The 23,327-nt window shown below is 54.2% G+C and overlaps 1 protein-coding gene across 5 annotated transcripts in view; it reads left to right on the top strand.

The window, feature by feature from the left end:
- The window catches only part of PAPLN (papilin, proteoglycan like sulfated glycoprotein), a 40,310-nt gene extending 17,173 nt beyond the window's left edge, over positions 1-23,137 (top strand). For 3 of the 5 annotated variants that reach the window (XM_033187518.1, XM_033187519.1, XM_033187520.1), the window contains 17 exons: positions 244-309; positions 834-1,041; positions 1,593-1,775; positions 1,955-2,096; positions 6,973-7,053; positions 7,263-7,518; positions 8,665-8,785; positions 9,107-9,245; positions 10,298-10,775; positions 11,594-11,731; positions 12,398-12,522; positions 12,769-12,907; positions 13,532-13,669; positions 14,664-14,791; positions 14,886-14,994; positions 16,724-16,890; positions 20,844-23,137. In XM_033187518.1, coding sequence (XP_033043409.1) covers positions 244-309; positions 834-1,041; positions 1,593-1,775; positions 1,955-2,096; positions 6,973-7,053; positions 7,263-7,518; positions 8,665-8,785; positions 9,107-9,245; positions 10,298-10,775; positions 11,594-11,731; positions 12,398-12,522; positions 12,769-12,907; positions 13,532-13,669; positions 14,664-14,791; positions 14,886-14,994; positions 16,724-16,890; positions 20,844-21,013 — 2,788 coding nt within the window. In that variant the 3' untranslated portion in view covers positions 21,014-23,137. Of the gene's footprint in view, positions 1-243; positions 310-833; positions 1,042-1,592; positions 1,776-1,954; positions 2,097-6,972; positions 7,054-7,262; positions 7,519-8,664; positions 8,786-9,106; positions 9,246-10,297; positions 10,776-11,593; positions 11,732-12,397; positions 12,523-12,736; positions 12,908-13,531; positions 13,670-14,663; positions 14,792-14,885; positions 14,995-16,723; positions 16,891-20,843 lie in introns of those variants that run through there. The other 2 variants (XM_033187521.1, XM_033187522.1) reach the window with 2 other exon arrangements.
- The last annotated feature ends 190 nt before the right edge of the window (positions 23,138-23,327 follow it).

The following is a 23,327-nucleotide window of genomic DNA, read 5'->3' as shown; positions in this document are numbered from 1 at the left end:
GTGGCAGCTATCCCTGAGGGAGGCAGAGAATGGGCCTGAGCCTGGGTCTGGTCTCTCTGCCCTCTTGTGACCACGAAGTACTCAGAACACCCAGGCTTGGTGGCAGGAGGGTTGGAGAAAGTTCTAGAGGTCCCTGTCTGTCTGAGCCAGCAGAGGGTTTGGCTTGGCAGATGCCGAGGGGTGGGCCAGGGGTCGGGCCAAAGGGCCTGCTGGCATCGGCCATGCCTTTGTTCGTGCACAAAGGACTTCTTACCTGCACCGGCCTGGAGCGTGGCGCCTTGCTGGGGCCCAGAGAGTGTGTGGGAACAGGTAACCTGCAGGTCATAGGCTCCCCGCAGGGCTGGTGCCACCCCGTCACCGCTTGGCCTTGGTGGCAGCGGGCCTCCTGGGATGGTGGCGGGCTTGGCATTGCATGGGGCCACAGGGCTGCTCTCTCCTCCGGGTCCTTGCACCTGGGGCCTGGCAGAGCTGCTCCACGCGTGGGTGAGTGCACCCTCTCCAGGAGCTGCCCCTGACTAAGGTCAGACTGAGAGGAATGGAGTCTGACTGGGAGACAGGGACCTGGTGGGAAGGAGAAAGGGGGATAGCGTTGAGGACTGGAAAGCCAAGGGGGAGGTGCAGGGCTCCGAGTTGTGGGGAGCGCTCAGAGAGCCAGGCCCGGTGGTGGGGATGCTAAGGAGCGCCTGGGTCATGGCCTTTGTTCAGGCTGGAGGTTCAGATGGGCAGGGGTGGGCATCCTCAGGCCACCTGTGTGAGTGAGGGCTTGTGCCTCTCAGGGCTGGGTTTCTGCCCATGCTCCTGGGCCAGCCTTACCTGATTCCCCCTCCTGCCAGCTGGAAGGCAGGGCCATGGGCGCCCTGCTCGGCCTCCTGTGGAGGAGGCTCCCAGTCCCGCTCCGTGTACTGCATCTCGTCTGACGGGACCGGCGTCCAGGAGGCTGTGGAGGAGGCTGAGTGTTCCGGGCTGCCTGGGAAGCCCCCTGCCATTCAGGCCTGCAACCTGCAGCGCTGCGCAGCCTGGAGCCCAGAGCACTGGGGAGAGGTGAGGCCCCTGGCCTGGATGGGGCTGATGCTGGGCCTGGGCAGCAGCAGAGAAGGGCTGGGGTCTTGTCCTCTGCTGTGGAAACTGAGGTCCTGGGAGGTAAAGTGACCTGTCAGGTCACCTTGGAAGCTGTGGCCAAGGCTGGGACCAGAAGCAAGTACCTGGATGACTGGTCCAGGGCTCTTCCTTTTTCTCCAGGATCCCAGGGCAGGGTGAGAAAGGCCTGGGCAGGAAGAAGCTGGGTGTGTTGTTTGGGGGCAAGGGAGGGGTTGGCAGTGTCTAGGCTGCCAGTCATTGCTTCTAGCACCTACATATATTCAAGTTGCAAATGGGTGGAAAATACAAATGGGTGACAGCCTCAGTCTGTTGTCAGTAGCCATGGTTCAGGCTATGTGACCTCAGGGGAGTGACTCAGCCTCTCTGGGCCTGGGAAGGACGTGGGTAGTGGGTGCTATCTGCCTTCGTGCCAGGCTGGTGGGCTGCTAGCTGTCCGACCTGGCGTGGCTCCTCGGGGCAGGGCCGAGTTCCTGCTGACAGCCTTGTCCTTGCAGTGCTCTGTCAGCTGTGGCGCTGGTGTCCGGAGGCGGAGCGTGACTTGCCGGGGTGATGGGGGTTCTTTGCTCCATACTGCAGCGTGCTCCTTGGAAGACCGGCCACCTCTCACCGAGCCCTGTGTGCATGAGGACTGCCCCCTCCTCAGTGACCAGGCCTGGCATGTGGGCACCTGGGGTCTAGTGAGTGCTCTCCACCCCCACACCTGCTGCCTGACCCTGGTCTCCAGCAGGTGGCTGCACACGAGCGCCGTCCTTGGACCTAACACGGGCCACTGGGCACCTTCCCCTGCCTCTCTCCATGTGGGTCCCCATCCCTAGCCTCACCCTCAGGGTCTCTCTCTCCCACCCGTGGGCCTCAGTGCTCCAAGAGCTGCAGCTCGGGCACTCGGAGGCGACAGGTCATCTGTGCCATTGGGCCGCCCAGCCACTGCCGGAGCCTGCAGCACTCCAAGCCTGTGGATGTGGAGCCTTGTAACACACAGCCCTGTCATCTCCCCCAGGGTAAGGACAGGAGGGCAGGGAGGAGCCTGGCCCGACCTCTCTCCCACTGGCTATAAACCCAGCAAGCATATCCTGCCTCAGGGCCTCTGCCTGCACTGCGTCATCCCTCCGGACCCCACTTCTCCCACATCTCCCCCGCTGAACCCTTTGCCATCTGTAAGGCCCGCCTGGTGTGCAGCCCACCAGGCAGCCCTGCTTTCCTCCACTCAGCAGTGGCGTGCACCCTGCCCCTCCGGCCCCCATAGCATGCTGTCATTTCTGTGGGACTCTTAGATTCGTTTCCTTGTGCTGCTGTGGTTGTATATGGCTTGTCAGACCTACCCACTATAAGCTTCTTGAGGACTGGGTCCCCAGCTTCCATATTCCTCGCTATACCCTCATAGAACTTACCTGACACAGTTAGGTACTCAGTGACTGTTTGTTGAATGACTGACTGTGTGCTGAGGGAGGGAAGCAGTCCAGGAAGGAGTGTCTCCACATGGCACTTCTGCCTCTGTCTTCTTCTCTTCATCCCCGTCCCACTGTGAAAGGAGCCTCACAGGCATGAGGGCCTGCTGGAGAAAGGGCACTGAGGCCGGCGTTTGCTTGGCGTGAGGATGCCACATTGAGGAAGGATGTGGGTGGTGGCTGAGCTGGGATGGGGGTGGAGGGGTGGCCTCCCAATACTGCAGGGAGGCATGTTTGGCCTTGACTCACTTGTGATGGGGACTCTCTGAGCTGTAGGGACCTTGAGGTGAAGGAAGGCAGAATTTCTATGAGACATGTGACAGGTGTGGCTAAGAACCAGTGGCCTCAGCGTCAACAGCAGGCTTGAGTTTCGATCCACTCCATTGCTGACCAGTTATGTGGCCTTGGGCAAGTGCCCCACCTCTCTGATTCTCAGTTTGCCCATCTGTACAGTGGTTAAAAAGAGGGACTTTCCAGACCGTGGTGGGTCATGCAGCACAATGCCTGACCACATGGGGTGCTTGCTAGCTAAGCAGAGGGTGGGAAGGAGTGGTGGTGAGGCCTTGCGGGGGAGCTCGGCCTCACTGACCATCCTGAGGGCCCCTGGTGCCTCAGCCAGGGCGTGGTCCTTGGGGCTCACCAGCAGGAGAGCCTTGGACTCCCAGGGGTTCAGATCTCCATGGAGCCAGTCTGTTCCCCAGGGCCTTGCTGGCTTCTAAAAGAGGTGATCTTTTTTTTTTTTTTTTGAGGCGGAGTCTCGCTCTGTCACCCGGACTGGAGTGCAGTGGCCAGATCTCAGCTCACTGCAAGCTCCGCCTCCCGGGTTTACGCCATTCTCCTGCCTCAGCCTCCCGAGTAGCTGGGACTACAGGCGCCCGCCACCTCACCCCGCTAGTTTTTTTTTTTTGTATTTTTAGTAGAGACGGAGTTTCACCGTGTTAGCCAGGATGGTCTCGATCTCCTGACCTCGTGATCCGCCCGTCTCGGCCTCCCAAAGTGCTGGGATTACAGGCTTGAGCCACCGCGCCTGGCCAAGAGGTGATCTTAAGCCTGTCCCAGCGACTGGCAGGACTCACATAGAAAGGAAGAAAAAGGGCCAGGGAAATTTAATCCCAGCCTGTAATTCCAGCACTCTGGGAGGCTGAGGTGGGAGGATTGCTTGAAACCAGGAGTTCCAGACCCGCCTCGTCAACATCGTGAAGCGTTGTCTCTACTAAAAATACAAAAAATTAGCTGGGTGTGGTGGCGGGCGCCTGTAATTTCAGCTACTCAGGAAGCTGAGGCAGGAGAATTGCTTGAACTTGGGAGGTGGAGGTTGCAGTGAGCTGAGATCACACAATTGCACTCCAGCCTGGGCAACAAGAGTGAGACTCCATCTCAAAAAAAAAAAAAAAAAAAAAGATTTCACTACATATCTACTGGAGTCTTCCAACCCCAAATTATCATTGTTTTAAATATTCCTGGGGCTAGGTGCAACTGTTCACGCCTGTAATCCCAGCACTTTGGGAGGCTGAGGCAGGTGGATCACTTGAGCCCAAGAGTTCAGGACCAACCTGATCAACATGGCGAAACCCCATCTCTACTAAAAATACAAAAATTAGCCGGGCGTGGTGGCGGGCACCTGTAGTCCCAGCTACTCAGGAGGCTGAGGCTCAAGAATCACTTGAACCTGGGAGGTGGAAGTTGCAGTGAGCAGGGGTCGTGCCCCTGTACTCCAGCCTGGGAGACAGAGCGAGATTCTCTCTCAGAAATAAAAAGATAGATAGATAGATAAATATTTCTAGGGATTTTGGCACGATGTAGTCCATGTGGGAATGGAATATTCACTTTATTATTATTTTGAGACAGGGTCTCTGTTGCCCAGGCTGCAGCGCAATGGTACAATTATAGCTCACTGCAGCGTCCACCTTCTGGGCTCAAGGGATCCTCCCACACCACCCTCCTGTGAAGCTGAGACCACAGGTGCAGGCCACCACGTCCAGCTAATTTTTTGATTTTCTGTTGAGATGAGCTCTTCTTATGTTGTCCTTATGTGGTCTTGATCTCCTGGGCTCAGGCGATCCTCTCACCTTAGCCTCTCAAAGTGTCGAGATTACAGGTGTGAGCCCCTGTGCCTGGCCCACTTATTTTATTCTTTATACCTTTCTTCCATTATATAGTAATCTGCTTATTTTGGGAAATTTGAAGCACACAAATAGAAGGGAAGGGCACCCTGCCTCGCAAGCACTCAGAGCAGCTTTCACGATGAGCATGATTTTGGGGGAGGTCCTACAGGTTTTCTCTTATGTAGCATTAAAAAAAATTCGTATTGTCCTAATTTTGTCTACTTATCCATTTGCATTTTCTGACAGTATTTTGTCATGAAAAATCTTTTTGAAAATTTTAGGGGTGTTGTTTAAATAAATCCATATACCATAAAACCCACCCATTCTAATGGCACAATGATTTTTTGTAAATTTACAAGTTGGACAACATGATAAAAACTTTAAACATGCCAAAGAGTTGACAGAATGCATAGTCAGCAGCCACGCACACACTGTGTCAATTCCACAACTAATATTTTGCTATATTTGTGTTTTCTTTTTTTTTTTTTTGAGACAGAGTCTCGCTCTGTCACCCAGGCTGGAGTGCAGTGGCGCGATCTTGGCTCACTACAAACCCCGCCTCCCGGATTCACCCCATTCTCCTGCCTCAGCCTCCCAAGTAGCTGGGACTACAGGCGCCCGCCACCTCGCCCGGCTAGTTTTTTGTATTTTTTTTTAGTAGAGATGGGGTTTCACCATGTTAGCCAGGATGGTCTCGATCTCCTGACCTCACGATCCACCTGCCTTGGCCTCCCAAAGTGCTGAGATTACAGGTGTGAGCCACCGTGCCCGGCCTTGTGTTTTCATTATCTAGTCTTTTTTGTCGTCGTCGTCTTTTTTTTTTTTTGAGACCTAGTCTCACTCTATTGCCTAGGCTGGAGCGTAGTGGTGTGATCTTGGCTCACTGCAACATCCGCCTCCCAGGCTCAAGTGATTCTCCTGCCTCAGCCTCCTGAGTAGCTGGGATTACAGGCACATGTTACTGAACCCAGCCAATTTTTGTATTTTCAGTAGAGACAAGGTTTCACCATGTTGGCCAGGCTGGTCTCGAACTCCTGACCTCAAGTGATCTGCCCACCTCAGCCTCCCAAAGCGCCGGGATGACAGGCGTGAGCCCTGCTTGGCTCATTCTCTAGTCTCTTTCTATCCCTTTGTCTATTCATCCGATTTTTTAAAATATGGAATTTTTTTATGGAGGTGAAATTTACATAACATTCAGTTAACCCTCTTAAAGTGTACAGGTTGGTGGCATTTAGTGTGTTCTTTCTTTCTTTTTTTTTTTCTGAGACGGAGTCTCGCTCTGTCACCCAGGCTGGAGTGCAGTGGCGCTATCTCAGCTCACTGCAAGCTCCGCCTCCCGGGTTCACACCATTCTCCTGCCTCAGCCTCCCTAGTAGCTGGGACTACAGGCGCCCGCCACCGCACCCAGCTAGTTTTTTTGTATTTTTAGTAGAGACGGGGTTTCACTGGGGTCTCGATCTCCTGACCTCGTGATCCGCCCGCCTCAGCCTCCCAAAGTGCTGGGATTACAGGCGTGAGCCACCACGCCCGGCTTAGTGTGTTATTTCAACTCTGATGTTAGACATCCTAGTGGGTGGGAAGCAGGACCTCACTGTGGTTTTGATTTGCATTTCCCTGATGACTAATGATGTTGAGCATCTTTTTACGTGTTTGTTGGCCATTTGCATATCATCTTTGGAGAAATGCGTAAGTTCTTTACCCACTTTTTAAAATTGGATTGTTTGCCTTTCATCAATCCAATTTTTCTTTTAAAGTATGTTCCATTTTTTGTTTCATGTGGCTGGGATCATAACATATGCACATTTTATATCTGGTACTTTTTGCTGAACATGTAAGATTAGCATTTTTGGCCGGGTGCAGTGGCTCACACCTATAATCCCAGCATTTTGGGAGGCTGAGTTAGGAGGATCACTTGAGCCCAGGAGTTTGAGACAAGCCTGGGCAATATAGGAGGACCCTATCACTACAAAAAAAAAAAAAAAAAAGTAGTCTCAGCTACTCAGGGGCTGAGGTGGGAGGATCACTTGAACCCAGGAGGTTGAGCCTTTAGTGAGCCATGATCACACTACTGCATCTCGACCTGAGCGACAGAGACCCTGTCTCAAAAAAGATAAGCATTTTCTGTGTGACTGGAGACTTTTGAAGAGTGGCTGGGCGTTTTTTGAAATCCCAGGTGGTGCTCCTTTTCCCTTGGGCTGTCTCAGGTTCCCGGGCCCTGCCTGGGCAGTGGGTTAGAAGCCAGTGCTGGGTAGGGTTGGCCACAGCTCAGGCCCATCCTCTCTTCCTCCCTTTCCATCCCGCATGGACCTCCTGGCTCCCTGCAGAGGTCCCCAGCATGCAGGATGTGCACACCTCTGCCAGCAACCCCCGAATGCTGTTGGGCCCTCAGGAGTCCTCTGCCTCAGGTGAGAGCTTGGTCCCATCCCCCACTCACAGCCCTGTAGTATTTGTGTCTGAATGGATGGTCTGTGGGGGTGTGGAGGCCACAGTTGGGTGCAGCCATGGTGGAGGGGAGAATGGTCCAGGGGACGGAGGAAGGTGGGTCCAGCGTGGTCAGGGGTGGAGGGAAGCAGCCAGGTGGAGGCACTGTGTGTCTTTTGCTTCTTCTTTGTAGACTCCAGAGGCCAGTGGTGGGCAACCCAGGAACACCCGTCAGCCGGGGGTGACCACAGGGGAGAACAAGGCACCCACCTGTCAGCCCTGGGCCCTGCCCCCTCTCTGCAGCAGCCCCTACACCAGCAACCCCTACAGTCGGGCTCAGGGCCCCATGACTGCAGACACAGTCCTCATGGGTGCTGCCCCGATGGCCACACAGCGTCTCTCGGGCCACAGTGGCAAGGCTGCCCTGAGGTCCCCTGTCAGCAGAGCAGGTGGGTGCTGGAGACAGGTCTTCCTCCTGCCCCATCAAAGAGGGAAGGTGAGGCCTCGTGGGTGAGCCAACATCTCTGGTCAGAAGAGGGCTGGGGTGGGTGTGCACAGCTCAGGAACAGGATGCCCACGCTTTCCTCCCTGGGCTGCCCTGAGCATGGGATCTTGGGGACTTGGCTTCCTATGGCTGAGCTTCCTGATGTGCCGAGTGGGGACACAAACCCCCACCTTGCTGCAGAGTGTCAGCCTGTGGAAACACAGCCTGAGACTCCAAGAAGGCTCCAGGTGCGATTCTAGCTCTCAGATCTAACCAGGCTCAGGGAACCCGTGGTAAAGGCTGGACGAGGGCCGACCAACTCCTCACAGTCTTCGTAACAGCCCCCGCCACGCCTGCCTTATGGATTGGGTCTGAGTCATCCCACTCCTGCAGGTGTCCTCCCTCTGCCCCTCCTCCTTCCATGGCCTGCCCTGAACGCATCCCCAGTGTGCTGTCTAGGAGACTGGGTGCTTCTGGACCCAGACTTTGTGGCCATTGGCCTGGGGGCAGTTCCCAGCTCAGACACATGCCGGCTGTGTGTTGGGTGACTTGGGCCACGTGACTTAACCTCTGTGATCTGGCTCCTCTTCTGAGAACTGGGAATGATGACAGTCATGATGGAGCCCCGTGAGGGCGAAGTGCATCACAGTGTGCCTGGCACAGAGCGGGCACCGGGCACCCTCCCTCCTTTCACCTTGCCTCCTGGCACCTGGTGGGTGGGTGTGGAGTCAATGCTGGGTTCCTTTGAACCCCCTCTTCTGCCCCGTCTCCCATCTGCTTCTGTTTTGTAACCCCCGCTGTGAACTGACATTTGGTCGGACTGGGATGAACATCCCGCTTCTTGGTTTTGTGGGCTGTGCAATTGACGCTCTGCCGTGATGAGGGGCCCAGCCACCGCTTATTGTGTTACGACTGCCCTCCCTGGTAGCTGCTAAGATCCGGTGGATGTAGGCAGAGATTGCGGCACACAAAATGGCCTGCCCTGCACATGGGGACACATCCTCTCCCACCCTGTCAGCGCCCACCATGGGGAGCTTCAGAGCCTGGGTCCTGGGATGCAGGGAGGATGGGGACAGGCTGGGCAGTGAGGGGCTGTGTGATGTCTGCCTAGGTACGGGTGCTGCCCTGACAGGGTATCTGTCGCTGAGGGGCCCCATCACGCTGGCTGCACAAAGTTGTACGGCAGTGACAGCACCAGGAGCAGGCCCAGGTCAAGGGCAGTGGCTTCTACAGTAAGTGTCTGGCCTGGGGGAGGGGAGGAGGCCAGCCCCTGAGCCTGCTCCGTGTCACTGTGACCCAGGATCTTTGCCGCTTTGGCCTCGGAGAAAGGAGGTCCCTGCAAACCTGCTGGCCTGGGTCATCCTCTGGAGGGCACCGGGCTTCAAAGATGGGCCTGGGGCGGATCAGGGTTTCATCCAACATTCTCCTGGCCTCTGGTCTCCCCTGGGCTGGGGTTCTGGCCTCTCCTTCCTGCCATCCTCCCTTTGGCAGCCCAGAGTCCCCAACAATGGCCAGATCCATTGCCCACTTCCAGTCATGGGTTTCCTCCCCAGGTCCACAACACCCACCAGCCCCAGGCCCAGCAGAATGAGCCCGGTGAGTGCCGGGGCTCCCAGTTTGGCTGTTGCTACGACAACGTGGCCGCTGCAGCCGGTCCTCTTGGGGAAGGCTGTGTGGGCCAGCCCAGCCATGGTGAGTGGACGCCTCCTCTCCTCCTCGATGGGTAGATTCTTCTCCCACCATGCCTCCAGCCCCCACCCAGAACCAAGACCTTCCTACTGGCTCAGTTATTCATTCCTTCCACAAATGTTGATTGAGCACCTGCTAGGTGCCAGACCAGAGAGCAGTGCCAGAGTGTTCTTGCATCTAGCAGTTTGAGCCTGTGGCCTTCTGGCTGCTTCTGGGAACTGGGGAGGGTGGGAAGTGGGAATCCCAAGGGGCTGGGATGCCAGTCTCATGCTTGGGAGTCAGCCCCTTCGAGGCAGAGCTGGTGCAGGGCAGTTAGTGCCGGGATGGGCAGGAATGCCCTGACCCTGCCTGGAATGTGTGTGGAGTAGCAGGAGCTGAGTGCTGGAGGGAGGGTGGGGGCAGGGAGGTCTTTGAGGTTGCAGCCCTGGATGAATGAGTAGAGCTGCTGGGGGAACCATTGCGAGGACCTCAAAGGCCAGGCTAGGGCTGTGGTCAGGGCTCACAGGAGGCACCCATGGTCATGTCTAAATGTGGAGAGGTGGGTCAGGCCATGCTGGCGAGGGCTGCTGGAATGGCAGGCTGGGTGCTGGAGGTGGGCTCAGTGGCCAGTCAGTGCAGCATCCTGGGGACAAGGGCAGGCCCTTCCTGGGCATCTTTGCACGCCCTGGGTGGCTCAGGCCTGTGTCCCTATCACAAGCTAAGCAGGCAGGTTCACCTTCTGGGCTCACTTTGCATGTGACTCCAGGTGGTCTGGTGGCAGGAAAGGCCAAGGGTCCAAGGGAGCTGGCCCAGGGGGCCCTGGCCCTGGCCTCCCCGAAGCTCTAGCTCTGTGGGTGAAGGCTGCTGTGGCACCAGCCTGGGGCAGGTCTGCACCATGGACAGACTCTGGTGGAAGTGTCCTGCATCCCAGGGCCAGGTCAGGCCCCCAGCCAGGGGTGTAGACGTGCTTTGTTAATGGGGAAAGGCCTGCTTTCTGAGTCGGAGGCTGAGGGGATGGAGGGTGCAGCCTTAGTACTGGGCACCTCGGTGACATACGTCACACCTGTGCCCCGCAGCCTACCCTGTGCGGTGCCTGCTGCCCAGTGCCCATGGCTCTTGCGCAGACTGGGCTGCCCGCTGGTACTTCGTTGCTTCTGTGGGCCAATGTAACCGCTTCTGGTATGGCGGCTGCCATGGCAATGCCAATAACTTTGCCTCGGAGCAAGAGTGCATGAGCAGCTGCCAGGGATCTCTCCACGGGCCCCGTCGTCCCCAGCCTGGGGCTTCTGGAAGGAGCACCCACACGGTTGGTGGCAGCAGCAGTCCTGCAGGCAAGCAGGAACCCAGCCAGCACAGGACAGGGGCTGTGGTGCAGAGAAAGCCCTGGCCTTCTGGTGGTCTCTGGCGGCAAGACCAACAGCCTGGGCAAGGGGAGGCCCCCCACACCCAGGCCTTGGGAGAATGGCCATGGAGGCAGGAGCTTGGGCCCAGGGCCCCTGGACTGGGTGGAGATGCCGGATCACCAGCGTCACCCTTCCACAGCTCCTCCTACAGGTAAGGCCTACCTTCCCCAGGTGGACGGGGGGTTAGGACACCCAGGCCAGGAGTGCGCCAGTTGGAGCTAAAACCTGAAGTCAGCTGGCCCTCCCTCCCCATCCCTAACTTCTGTTTCTCCTGAGAGCCCTGCCTGGTGGGCCTTGTTGCCATCATTCTACGGATGGAGAAGCTGGGGCTTCAGAGACTTGAGGCTACTCTGATGTCTAATAGATATCTGTACAGATGGGGGCTCTGGGGTTCTCCATCAGAGCTCACTAGTATACCCTGGGGCCTGTCTGGCCGGAAAAGCTTATTGGCTTCATGACTTTTGGCAAGTCACCCAACTTCTCCAAGCCTCAGTTTCTTGACCTGTAAAATGGTGGCATTACCTCCTGCCCTGTATACATCACAGGTGTGGGTTCTGGTCAAGATGACTCTTGGGACTGGGTCATATTAATGAGGGATTTGGGAAGGTTAAAAACAAAATTAAAAACATTGTGTTCCACATGGGTCGAGCGTGTGGTTTAGCCCCCACATGAACCCAGTGTGTGTTGTCCCTCCCAACCTCTCCCCAGCCCCTGGGCTTTGCACCTACCTTGTTGCCGCTACAAGAACAGGTTGAGGCAGCAATGCATGGGGGCACCGGGGGCAGGTTGGGGAGGGTGGATTCCTGAATCCATGGGCTTCTGGGGCTCTGCCTCCCATAGGGACCCTCTAACCCCGAAAGTGCCTGTGACAGGATGGGCCCCAAGCTGTCTGCGTGGAACACACTGCTTAGGGCGGTTCTGGTCCTGGTGCTCACGCCAGTCAGCAGATCTTACTTCCTACCTCTCCAGGATCAGCTTGGCAGGTATGGAGCCCTCCTTGGTGCAGGCAGCCCTGGGGCAGTTGGTGCAGCTCTCCTGTTCAGACGACACTGCCCTGGAATTCCACGCTGCCTGGCAGAAAGATGGCCAGCCCATCTCCTCTGACAGGTGGGTGACAGTCCCCCCACCTCCTCTGACAGGTGTGACAGCCTCCCCACCTTCCCTGACAGGTGTATGTGACAGCCCTCCAACCCCCTCTGACAGGTGTGTGTGTGACAGCTCCCCTACCCCCTCTGACAGGTGTGTGTGTGACAGCTCCCCTACCCCCTCTGACAGGTGTGTGTGACAGCTCCTCCACCCCCTGACAGGTGTGTATGACAGCTCCTCCACCCTCTCTGACAGGTGTGTGTGACAGCGCCCTCCACCCCCTCTGACAGGTGTGTGACAGCTCCCCTACCTCCTCTGACAGGTGTGTGACAGCGCCCTCCACCCCCTCTGACAGGTGTGTGTGTGACAGCTCCCCTACCTCCTCTGACAGGTGTGTGACAGCGCCTTCCACCCCCTGACAGGTGTGTGTGACAGTGCCCTCCACCCCCTCTGACAGGTGTGTGTGTGACAGCTCCCCTACCTCCTCTGACAGGTGTGTGACAGCGCCCTCCACCCCCTGACAGGTGTGTGTGTGACAGCCTCCCCTGAAGCATTCCCCAGGCTTGCTTGGGGTGGGAGGGTGCCCTGTGGACTCTGATCTCCTCTGGCAGGAGCACTGAGGCTGAGGGAAGACTCCGTTGACTTTGGGATCCCAGAGCTCATGTCCCCCCACACCACCCCACTTAGGCACAGGCTGCAGTCCGACGGCTCCCTGATCATCCACCCCCTGCGGGCAGAGGACGAGGGCACCTACAGCTGTGGCAGCACCCGGCCAGGCCACGACTCCCAGAAGATCCAGCTTCGCATCATAGGTCTCTGTCCCCCCCACCAGTGCATTCTCAGGGGCCCGAGCGGGAAGGCCAGGATGGGGTGCCTACACGAGGGCTGCCTCACGCTAGAGGGGCCCAGGGTGTCTCCCTGAGTCAATTCCTCCTGCTGGCAGGGACCACCCTGTAGCCCTCATTTCTCCGTAAGTCCCTGCTGGTCTCATGGCCCACCCTCCCTTCTACTCCCTTTTCCCCACAGCTCACACCTTGTTTCTCCTGGCCTCATGACAGGGAATGACATGGCCGTGCTGTCTGAGGCTGAGCTGAGCCGCATCCCTCAGCCCAGGGACCCAGGTCAGGACTTTGGCCAAGCGGGGGCTGCTGGGGCCCTGGGGGCCATCCCCCCTTCACACACACAGCCTGCAAACAGGTAAGAACTCTTGCCCTCCCCCATGCCAGGGCCAGGGCCGGGGGTCTCAGTGGGTGAGGAGGGGAAGGTCTGCTGTGACCAGGCCTTGCTGGCCCCTGCTCAGGGCTCTGGGAGGCCAGGCCTAGAAAAACAGGGTTCCCAGAGCTGGGCCTCTTGAGGAGGAAGCTTCTGGGAACAGTTCCACAGGCTCAGGACTCAGGAACTGAGGAAGGGAAGGGCACACAGAGCTAGAGGGCCTGAGCCGGCTTCTTTGGAGAGCGTTTTGAGCTGGCCTTGAGGAGTGGTTCAGTTTACAGGGGGGATGTGGAGGACCAGAGGGGGTGCCCAACTCAGAGACCTAGTGGCAAGTGTGCGGGGTGGGGGGTGACAGATGGGGATCCTGGCTGGTGGCTGTGTCTGGCCAGCCATGGTGGATGGGCAGGGGGTGGTGGTGGTGGGGAGGCAGCTTTAGACTTCACCCCAGGTAGTTACTGAGTTTCCTAACCAGAACAAGGCAGGGGATTTTAGGAAGCTGAATCTGGCTGGAGAGGGAGAGGGGGCCACCAGGCTTGTGCAGAGGTCCCCATGGGAGTGGGCGGGGGCAGCGGCAAGGGCGCCTCATGCTGTGGGCTGCTTGTTTGGCAGGCTGCGTTTGGACCAGAACCAGCCCCGGGTGCTGGATGCCAGTCCAGGTCAGCGGATCCGGATGACCTGCCGTGCCGAAGGCTTCCCGCCCCCAGCCATTGAGTGGCAGAGAGATGGGCAGCCTGTCTCTTCTCCCAGGTTTATTTGACTCCTCTCCCCTTCCTCCTATTCTGCCTCCAGCCCCACCTTATCCTGTGGAGGCCACCGGGGAAGGGAGCTGCTGGGCATCGTCATGGCCAGTTCTCAGCCGGACTCCAGGGCCTTTCGAGAGATGGAGCAGCTGGGCAAAGGACTCCTTGGGTTGGCTAACATTTGAGTCTCTGGGCCTTTCCAGAATGTGGTTAGTGGACAGAAATAAGAGGCCAGTTAACAGAGGTGATGGCAGAAGGAGGAAATGGAGTCAGAACACATTCCCAGCTGTAATCATAATCGCTACCCTTTACTGAGCGGGCACTGAGTGTGGGGCTTGTTCTCTATCAAGTGACCTGCAAAAAAGGCCTATTGATCAGGTGCTGTTTTCCCCCCATTTTACATGCAGAAGCTTAACATCACACAGCTTATAAGCAGCAGAACCAGTATCTGAGCCCACTAAATGAGAATACCAAAAACTAGAAACCCAAATCGAACTTTTGTTTCAGAAAACTTGAAATGGTTTATATTGCGAAGCTTAAAAGCCAGACATTTTTGGCCGGGCGCAGTGGCTCACACCTGTAATCCCAGCACTTTGGGAGGCCGACATGGGTGGTGGATCATGAGGTCAGGAGTTCAAGACCAGCCTGGCCAAGATGCTGAAACCCCATCTCTACTAAAAATACAAAAATATCCAGGCGTGGTGGCACATGCCTGTAATCCCAGCTACTTGGGAGGCTGAGGCAGAATTGCTTGAAACTCGGGTGGCAGAGGTTACAGTGAACTGAGATCGCACCACTGAAAGTGCCAGCAGCTGCAGGTGTAAAGTCTGAGGCCAAATGGTCCTTCCATCAGACCCCACCGAACACTAGGGGATGCTTAGCCTCTCACCAGGGACCTGGAAGACCTTGTGTTCCCTCCCTGACCCCATGCTCGAGGGACAGAGCTGGAGGAGAGGGGAGGCTCCTTGGGCTGGAGCCAACTGACTGTACTTGGCCCCCAGACACCAGCTGCAGCCTGATGGCTCCCTGGTCATCAGCCGAGTGGCTGTGGAAGATGGCGGCTTCTACACCTGTGTCGCTTTCAACGGGCGGGACCGAGACCAGCGATGGGTCCAGCTCAGAGTTCTGGGTAAAGTGGCAGTCCTGAGTGGCCTTTGAGGTCAGGTGGCATGGGTAGGGCAGGATCTTCATAGTGGCTGACAATGACTTGTCCTTGTGCCCAGGGGAGCTGACAATCTCAGGACTGCCCCCTACTGTGACAGTGGCAGAAGGTGACACCGCCAGGCTGTTGTGTGTGGTAGCAGGAGAAAGTGTGAACATTCGGTGGTCCAGGTAAAGGCTCTATTCCAAGCCGTCCCCACCCCCAGACCTTCACAACCTCCGGTGTGGATGTCTGCCTTTCTGCCAGGGATGTCACTGTCACCATTGCTTCCATTCCGGCTTCCAGGCCTGGTGCCAGGGGACAGGGCTGCAGCACCCTCATCCCTACAGAGCAAAGCTCTGTAGGGCCACTGACTCTCTGCTGGTTGGGCTACACTAGGGTTTCCTAACCTCAACACCACTGACAGTTTGGAGCTGGTAAGTTTTGGTTGCTGAGGGCTGTCCTGTGCTTTGCAGGATGTTTAGCAGCATCCAGGGCATCTACCCACTAGATGCCAGGAGCACCCTCCCCAAAGTCATGACAATAATGTCTCCAGACCCACTGCCAAATGTCCCCTCGTGGCAAAATCTCTCCTGGGGCTGTGAACCATTGGACTACACTCAGCTTTGGGGATTTCAGTGGTCTTTTACCCCAGATCAATCGGTTTTATATTTGTCCATTCATTTAGTAGACATTTTTTGCCCCCTCCCTCCCTCCCTCCCTCCCTGTAATGTGTCAGGACTAGGCTAGGTTCTGGGAATCCTGGGGTCACCTGAGCCCCAGGGTACTCTCGGGCAGATGGCCCAGCATCCCAGGAGCTCCAGATGTGTTTTGCTGTAAGTGCCCTCTGTGCACAGAGGAGTGTCAAGGAAGGGGGGGCCAGGAAATGACTCTGGCTGCACCGTAATAGCTAAGGATGGCAAAGGATGTTCTTGGTAAAGGAAGCAGCAAATGCCAAAGGTGGACACTGAGAGAGGACACCAGGATGGGAACCGGCCAATGCACTGGCCAGGAGAGGTGATGGGGTTGCAGAGGGCATCTGTGTCTTGTGTGGCCTCGAGCCCAGGGAAGGCAGTGGGAGCTGCTAGAGGCTTCCCCACTGGTATGCTCAGTCCAGCCGTCCCCTGATCAGCTTGTCAGGCCTGCTTCTCCACGTTGGCCTCTCCTGGATCTTTCCAGCAGCAAACATGCATAGAACTCCCCTCTTCACAACCACCTTCCATTGAGCCTCTATGTCCCTGCAGACCCTATGCTGACATAGTGTCCCCTTTACAGCTGTCCATATTGATTGCCTCTGCCTGTTCATCTCCCTACTCACTTCTCAGGGCCTGCAGTGGGGCCACACATTGGCCCCTGCTCCAGGACACTGTCCTGGCCAAGGTCACTGCCTGTCTCCCTAACTCCACTGGACACCTTGCAGTCTTTACGTGACCTGTAGTGTTGTTCTGCTTGCCGTATGCTGCTCCTTGAAATTCTCCCTTCTCTTGGCTCCAGGAACCACTGTCTTCTGATGTGCCTCACGGCCTGTCCTTGGTTTCTTCCTGTGTGACTTGGATCACCTCATAGACATGCACTTTGCTGAGTCAGTGCGATGCTGACACACTATCTGGGTCTGGACTCTTGAGCTCCACACTTCAAATCTGAGGCCTCCTGCTATCTCACAGGCACCTCAAATTTGAAATAGCAGAAAATAACCTCATCATTCACCCCAGCCTTGGATCACCCAAGGTTGGAGGGGCACCACCATCACCCGCTTAAGCCAGAAACCTTGGTCATTTTTGATTTCTCCCTCTCCTCCACCTCTTTGCCCTCAAGGGATGGGAATGGTTGACTCTAGAATGGCCTTTGATTACCTCTTCCCTCTGTCTCCCAGGCCTCCAGAGGCCCTTGATAGCTCTCCCAGTGTCCTCTCTCCTCCAGGAATGGGCTACCCGTGCAGGCTGACGGCCACCGTGTCCACCAGTCCCCAGATGGCACGCTGTTCATCTACAACTTGCGGGTCAGGGATGAGGGCTCCTACACATGCAGCGCCTACCAGGGGAGTCAGGCAGTCAGCCGCAGCACTGAGGTGAAGGTGGTCTCACCAGGTAGGAAAGGTCTATATCCGGGGATGGGAAGGGCATTCCCCTGTATATTTACTGGTTCTTGAGGGCTGGTTCTGCAGTCTGAGGGACTCTGGTTTGAATCCTGGCTTACTCTGCCAGTTGCTGGTAGTGTGACTTGGGACAAGGGGCTTACCTTCCTGAGCCTCATTTTCCTCCTCTCTACAGTGGGACTGCTCTACCACCTGAGAGGGTTGTAATGGAGATGAAGGAAATGATGCTCTGCTGGGCCCCTGGAGATAGCTTAATAGACATTAATGCATGCAGTACATTCAGACTCACCGATTTTGAGACGTATGACTGCCTGGAATTTCATTATAAAACTTAAAACTTAAGGTAGACCACTTAAAACCTGTCCACTGTAATCAGGGTGGCAAAAAGGTGGTTCTGTGACTGAAAAGTGCCTTTATGGCCATTTGACCATATAACCCAGAAAGGAAAAGGCAGGGATTATCACCACCATTTTACAAATGAGACAGGTATGCAGAGAGCCTAAGTGGTGTTTCCACTGGTCACACAGCAAATGAGGCCCACCTGGGACTACAGCTCATGTCTTTTGACTCCCCATGTTTTTTTTTCCCCCACAAAATTACTATACTTGTACCTAAGTGGCCTCTTACTTGCATCATTTGATATTTGATATTGTAGCCTTACCTCCTCTAGCTACTACTCTATCATACTTCAACAAATCCAAATTGCCTGTAAGATGCATTATTTTTGGACCAAGAAAAAAATACTGCCAATGAAATGACACAATTCTGATACCATCAGTTAGGATGCAGACCAACTTGAGACATGTGAAAATAAGTCCATATCAGAACTGATGAAACAGACTGTGGCTCAGTGTTCATACTTACAAGAGATATGTTCAAATAAGCAAGAGGGAAAGGGGGAAAGGGCTTTGCTCACCGCCCCCCCCCCACCAGGCCTGTGCTTCCTTGTGTCCTTGGTTTTTGTTCACTGAGGGACTGAAGACAGAATGGTACCTCGGGCCAAGCTGCCAGTTCTCACAGGCCTGATATAGACCTTGGTGGAGTATGCCAGGCTCAGAGGTGCCAGGACCCTTCCTGCCTGGTCTTCTGGGCATTCTTTACAATCAGGGCTGTAGCGCCATGCCAGGAGCACGGCTACACTAAGAGGGGCAGGCCTGGCTGCCTCCTGGCTGCCAGGCTGAGGGTGGAGACTGGCCAGTACTAGAAGTTGAATGTCTGTGGCTGAAATGTTGCTTTGTGAGTGGGACTGACTTGTTGGCTTCCTGTCTATGATCTCTTTAGGCAGCAATTGGGATTCCCTCCCCAGGGCCCAGCTCAGTGCTTGGCATCACTAGGTGATAGTGTTGTGGCAGGAAATGGTACCCAGCGGGTTCTCACTTGTTGCTTGGCGAGCGGGAGGGGGGGTTACAGGGTTCCTTCCTGCTGCTTCGCCAGCCCGCCGCCTTGACCTCTGTCCCTGGCCTCGCTCGGCCCACGGTCTTGCTCCGCCCACTCGGCCCGGCAGGCTGTGCTCCGCTGGCGCTACCTGCCCGGATCCACGCCCGTGGCGGCTCCGCGCTGGGTGCTGACGTATAGACAAGAACAGGGTGGAGCCGGAAAACTCGGAGATGCCAGCAACGGCGGAGCCCCAAAGGGGTGTTACAGGCGCAAATGTTCCCGCCGCTCGCAGCTTGGTGAACGGGAGCGTTACAGCCCGTTCTTCCCTCCATTCCCTCCTGCTTGCTGAGCTACAAAAGCTGCAACACTCAGATACTTGGTGAGTAAGTGCCTGCCTGCACAATGATGGAGTAACCTTGGCGGAAGCACCACACTCCAGGGACTACTTTTCACCTGTATCATGTCTAGAAAATTGACCTTGGACTCCACCTAGTTTATTAGGGACAGATCGCAGGATTGCGTATGCAATCTACATAATAACCAAATCAAGGCTCTGAGACAAAGCAAAATGCAGATTTTTCACATCTTTCCACATCTCTCAAGTTGGTCTGCATCCTAATTGATGGTTTCAGAATTGTGTCATTTCATTGGCAGTGTTTTTCTCTTGGTCCAAAAATAATGCATCTTACAGGCAATTTGGATTTGTTGAAGTATTCACAGTGAGAGAACTGTTAAGAGGATCTAGACATTATGTTTGCGATTAGCTCCAGATGGGATTATATGGAAAAAAAAAAAAAAAAGAGAAACTTGCCTGATACCTGGTCACCAAGCTGAAATGACCTGAGATGTGTGTCCCAGGTGAGACAGACATGGCCTCGGTCTGGCCACTCTCCTCTGGTCCTCTGCTGGCTGCTCTCACCTGTTCATTTTTTGTTGGGTCACACGGCGTGAGGCTGCCTAACCCTGCCCTACTCGTGGTTGGGTGGCACATTGAATTTCAGTGTTAGCACCAGGGTAGGAGGCCTTGGGGTAGATAGGCTGAGGTAAAAGGGACATAGCTCTACTGGGAGGACTTCTCAACATCGCTGTGAAGTAGGTGCTATTATTAGTCCCATTTCACAGATGAAGAAATGTGCATAAAGGGCTTAAGCAACTTGCCCAGAGTTACCCAGCTGGCAAGTGGCAGAGCCCAGATTGAGCCCAGGCAGTCTGGGTCCAGAGCTGGTGTGCTTAATCACTATGCTGAGTTCCCTCTATGATAGGTCTTGGGCTGTACCAGCTCAGACAGAGTTGATACCAAAGTTACAGATTTTTAGAAACAATATGCATTAATGGCTTTGTTATCTATGTAAACTTAGGTAGGTAATATTCTGGTTATACCAATATACCAAACCTTTGTAAGGTTGTTTGCTGCTAGGTACAGTCTTTTAGCAGTATTTTGTGAGGAAACAAGGGGAGAGAGGAGAAAGATAAGCTTTCTCTGGCTGCCTGAGGTCTGACTTCAGGGAAGGTACTGCTCTGGTCTAAGTCAGCTGAGTTTTAAGAACTCCTTCCAGAAGAGAGATGAAGCAGTAGAATGAAACTTTTTTTTTTTCTTTGAGACAGTCTTGCTCTGTCACCCAGGCTGGAGTGCAGTGGTGTGGTCTCAGCTCACTGCAACCTCTGCCTCTGGGGTTCAAACAATTCTTTTGCCTCAGCCTCCCGAGTAGCTGGGAATACAGGGGTACACCACCATGCCTGGCTAATTTTTGCATTTTTAGTAGAGACGGGATTTCACCATATTGACCAGGGTGGTCTCAAACTCCTGACCTTGTGATCTGCCCGCCTTGGCCTCGCAAAGTGCTGGGATTACAGGCATGAGCCATCACACCCAGCTGAATGAAACCCTTAATAGGGAGTTATGAGATACAGATGTTCCTAGTAAATTCAGAGGGAGATAAAATAAGGGCTTTGTTCTCAGTATAGTATTAAAGCCACCATTAAAAGGACTGTTTTCCTATTACCTTGTCTAATATGCATTGCTTCCTCTGGGGAAAGTGAAAGACTGGAATGATGAGGACCCAGGTGACTAAGATAAGCGGGTGATATTGAAGGGACAAAACTTTGATGGTTGGAGGAACCCAGCAGAGAAAGGGAAAAGATAACAGAGCTCTTGCTAACTCAAAATTTTACTTGGGGCTGATCCTACCTGCTCTCCCAATCCAGAGGCCAAACCAGTTGTCATTTAGTAATTCAGGTCTCAAAAGTAAGGAGTTAACTTCAAGAGATGTTTAATCATCCAGTCAATAAATATTTGGGAGTCTGGGAAGAGCTGTTCACTGGGCTGAGGCCACAAATAATAACGGGAGGACCACTGCATGTTGAAGTGAGGTCAACAAACAGGTAGAAATCATCATCCCTCATAGAGTTTGTATGTATGGTTGTTAAAAGGTTACAGGGTAAGTGCACTTCATTTTGAATCTGGCAGTTATAATGCCGTGTTCCTTTGAGGAAATGAAATGGCAGGTGAGAATTTTCAGCATACACAGAGCTTCCTCACCACCTTCTCTTTCCCCTGTTGGTCTGCAGCGCCCACCGCCCAGCCCAGGGACCCTGGCAGGGAGTGCATCGACCAGCCAGAGCTGGCCAACTGTGATTTGATCCTACAGGCCCAGCTCTGTGGCAACGAGTATTACTCCAGCTTCTGCTGTGCCAGCTGTTCACGTTTCCAGCCTCATGCTCAGCCCATCTGGCAGTAGGGATGAAGGCTAGTTCCAGCCCCAGTCCAAAATAGTTCATAGAGCTGGGGAGAAAGGAAGATGGACTCTTGGCTTCCTCTCTCTGGCTGGCAAAGGGAGTTATCTTCTGGAATACATTGGCTCTTTCAAAAACCCACCCAGTATTTAGCCTCAACAGTAGCCAGTACCAGCTTCCCTCTAGCCTTCAGCAGTGTTTACATCTCTGACATAACCACAGGCTGCTGTTGTCAAGAAGAGAAATCTGGATAAGAATAACCTTTACTTTATAGCTTCCCTTTATAATTTCTGTTACACAGGAATAGTTCAATGCATTTGTTTGTTTTTTGAGACTGAGTTTCACTCTCGTTGCCCAGGCTGGAGCGCAATGGCGCAATCTCAGCTCACTGCAACCTCCGCCTCCTGGATTCGTGATTCACCTATGTCAGCCTTCTGAGTAGCTAGGATTACAGATGCCTACCACCATGCCTGGGTAATTTTTGTGTTTTTAGTAGAGACAGGGTTTCACCATGTTGGCCAGGGTGGTCTCGAACTTCTGACCTCAGATGATCTGCCCACCTCAGCCTCCCAAAGTGCTGGGATTACAGGCATGAGCCACCATGCCCAGCCATCAGTGCATTTTTTTTTAAATTTTTTTTTTGAGACAGAGTTTCGCTCTTCTTGCCCAGGCTGGAATACAATGGTGCGATCTTGGCTCACCGCAACCTCTGCTTCCTGGGTTCAAGAGATTCTCCTGCCTCAGCCTCCTGGGTAGCTGGGATTACAGGCATGTGCCACTATGCCTGGCTAATTTTGTATTTTTAGTAGAGATGGGGTTTCTCCATGTTGGTCAGGCTGGTCTTGAACTCCTTACCTCAGGTGATCCACCCGTCTCAGCCTCCCAAAGTGCTGGGATTACAGGCATGAGCCACTGTGCCCGGCCCATCAGTGTGTTTTAAAGTTAGCTGTCAGGGCTCCACTTAATTTAAAGCTGGACAGGGAGATGTGTAATGATTTCAAAGTTAACACCTGTTTTTTAAGGGGCATGCTAACTCCTGCAGTATCAGGGAAGTATTGTGTGCTAGAACCAGCCGTGGTTCATTGCTCTAGTCTCTCTCACCCTTCTAGGCAGTGCCTCAGTCAGCTCTAATCCGGTGCAGAGGGTGAACAGCATAACCCTTGTTGGCAAAATGGAATAGACGTAAGACCTCAAACAGGGATTTCTGATGAAACAGCAGCAGTTAGCACTGTTATCTGAGCACGAAAGAACTGGAAAAGCTCCTTACGTCATCGAGATGTTGAACCTTGAAGCCCTCCTGAGGCCAGCATGCAAATCTGGCTGTGAAGGTTCATCTGCACCTGTATAAAGCTGACCAACCTGCTCTGTACAGTGACAATGAGGAGCCCCTCTCTTCCTTAAGTAGGAATCTGTGAAGCAAAATGTTTGCTGCCAGAGAAAAATCAGATTGTCATTAAAAACAGCATTAGCAGGATGAGGATACGAATGGGGAAGGGTGGTGGGCAATGCAGTAACAGGGAAATGGTTTCAGAAATGGTTTGAGTTGGAAGACAACATTCTTCATCTCTCAGGACCTCTAATTCCTTGATGCTAAAACAAGAAGCATGGATTCTATGAGCTTCCAAGTCCCTTTCCACTTTAACCGTCTACAAATTTTCCAGAGGACTGCCTAGTAGCAAAGGCTACTCCTGGACACAGGAAAGACAGCCATCAGAGGGACCAAAGCTCTGGTGGGTGACTTTTATTACCAACGCACTGGCTGGAAAAGGGACAAACCACATCATGGGTGAGTGATACTTCTCAGTCTACTACTCATTCAACAAAGGAAATGTGGGCTGGGGCAGAGGTCTTTTTTCATTTAACACTGGAAAAATACTGAAGAGCATCCATGTTCACTTATGGCTGGTTTTGCTATAGAAATTGGAAAATAAAGGCCACTTTCTTGGACTCCCCAGTTTAATTAAACCAGAATTTGGCCTATTGGTATAAACACGTCAGAAGGTAAGTTTGAGGTTAACTAGCCGCTAACTAGTTCTAATAGAACCAGTCACAGAATAGTGGGCTAAGATTAGAGGTAAAACTCATTCTAGGCCAGTGGTTCTCAACTTTCTACCATATTGCAAGCTTAACAAAATCCAAAACACAGCCTGGGGGGGCCCCCCTGCCCCACTAAAATTTTGATTTAATTGGTCTGGAATATAGGCCAGGCGTTAGGATTTTAAAACAGTATCCTCAGATGATTCTATTACATAGCCCAGGTTGAGAAGCACTGCCCCAGTCCTGGGGTGGCGCTGAGACTCTGCATGTCTAACCAGCTCC

Source organism: Trachypithecus francoisi, unplaced genomic scaffold (assembly GCF_009764315.1).
Source record: "Trachypithecus francoisi isolate TF-2019V2 unplaced genomic scaffold, Tfra_2.0 Lachesis_group3, whole genome shotgun sequence".
Taxonomy (NCBI): domain Eukaryota; kingdom Metazoa; phylum Chordata; class Mammalia; order Primates; family Cercopithecidae; genus Trachypithecus; species Trachypithecus francoisi.
This window is presented reverse-complemented; position numbering and strand designations above follow the sequence as displayed.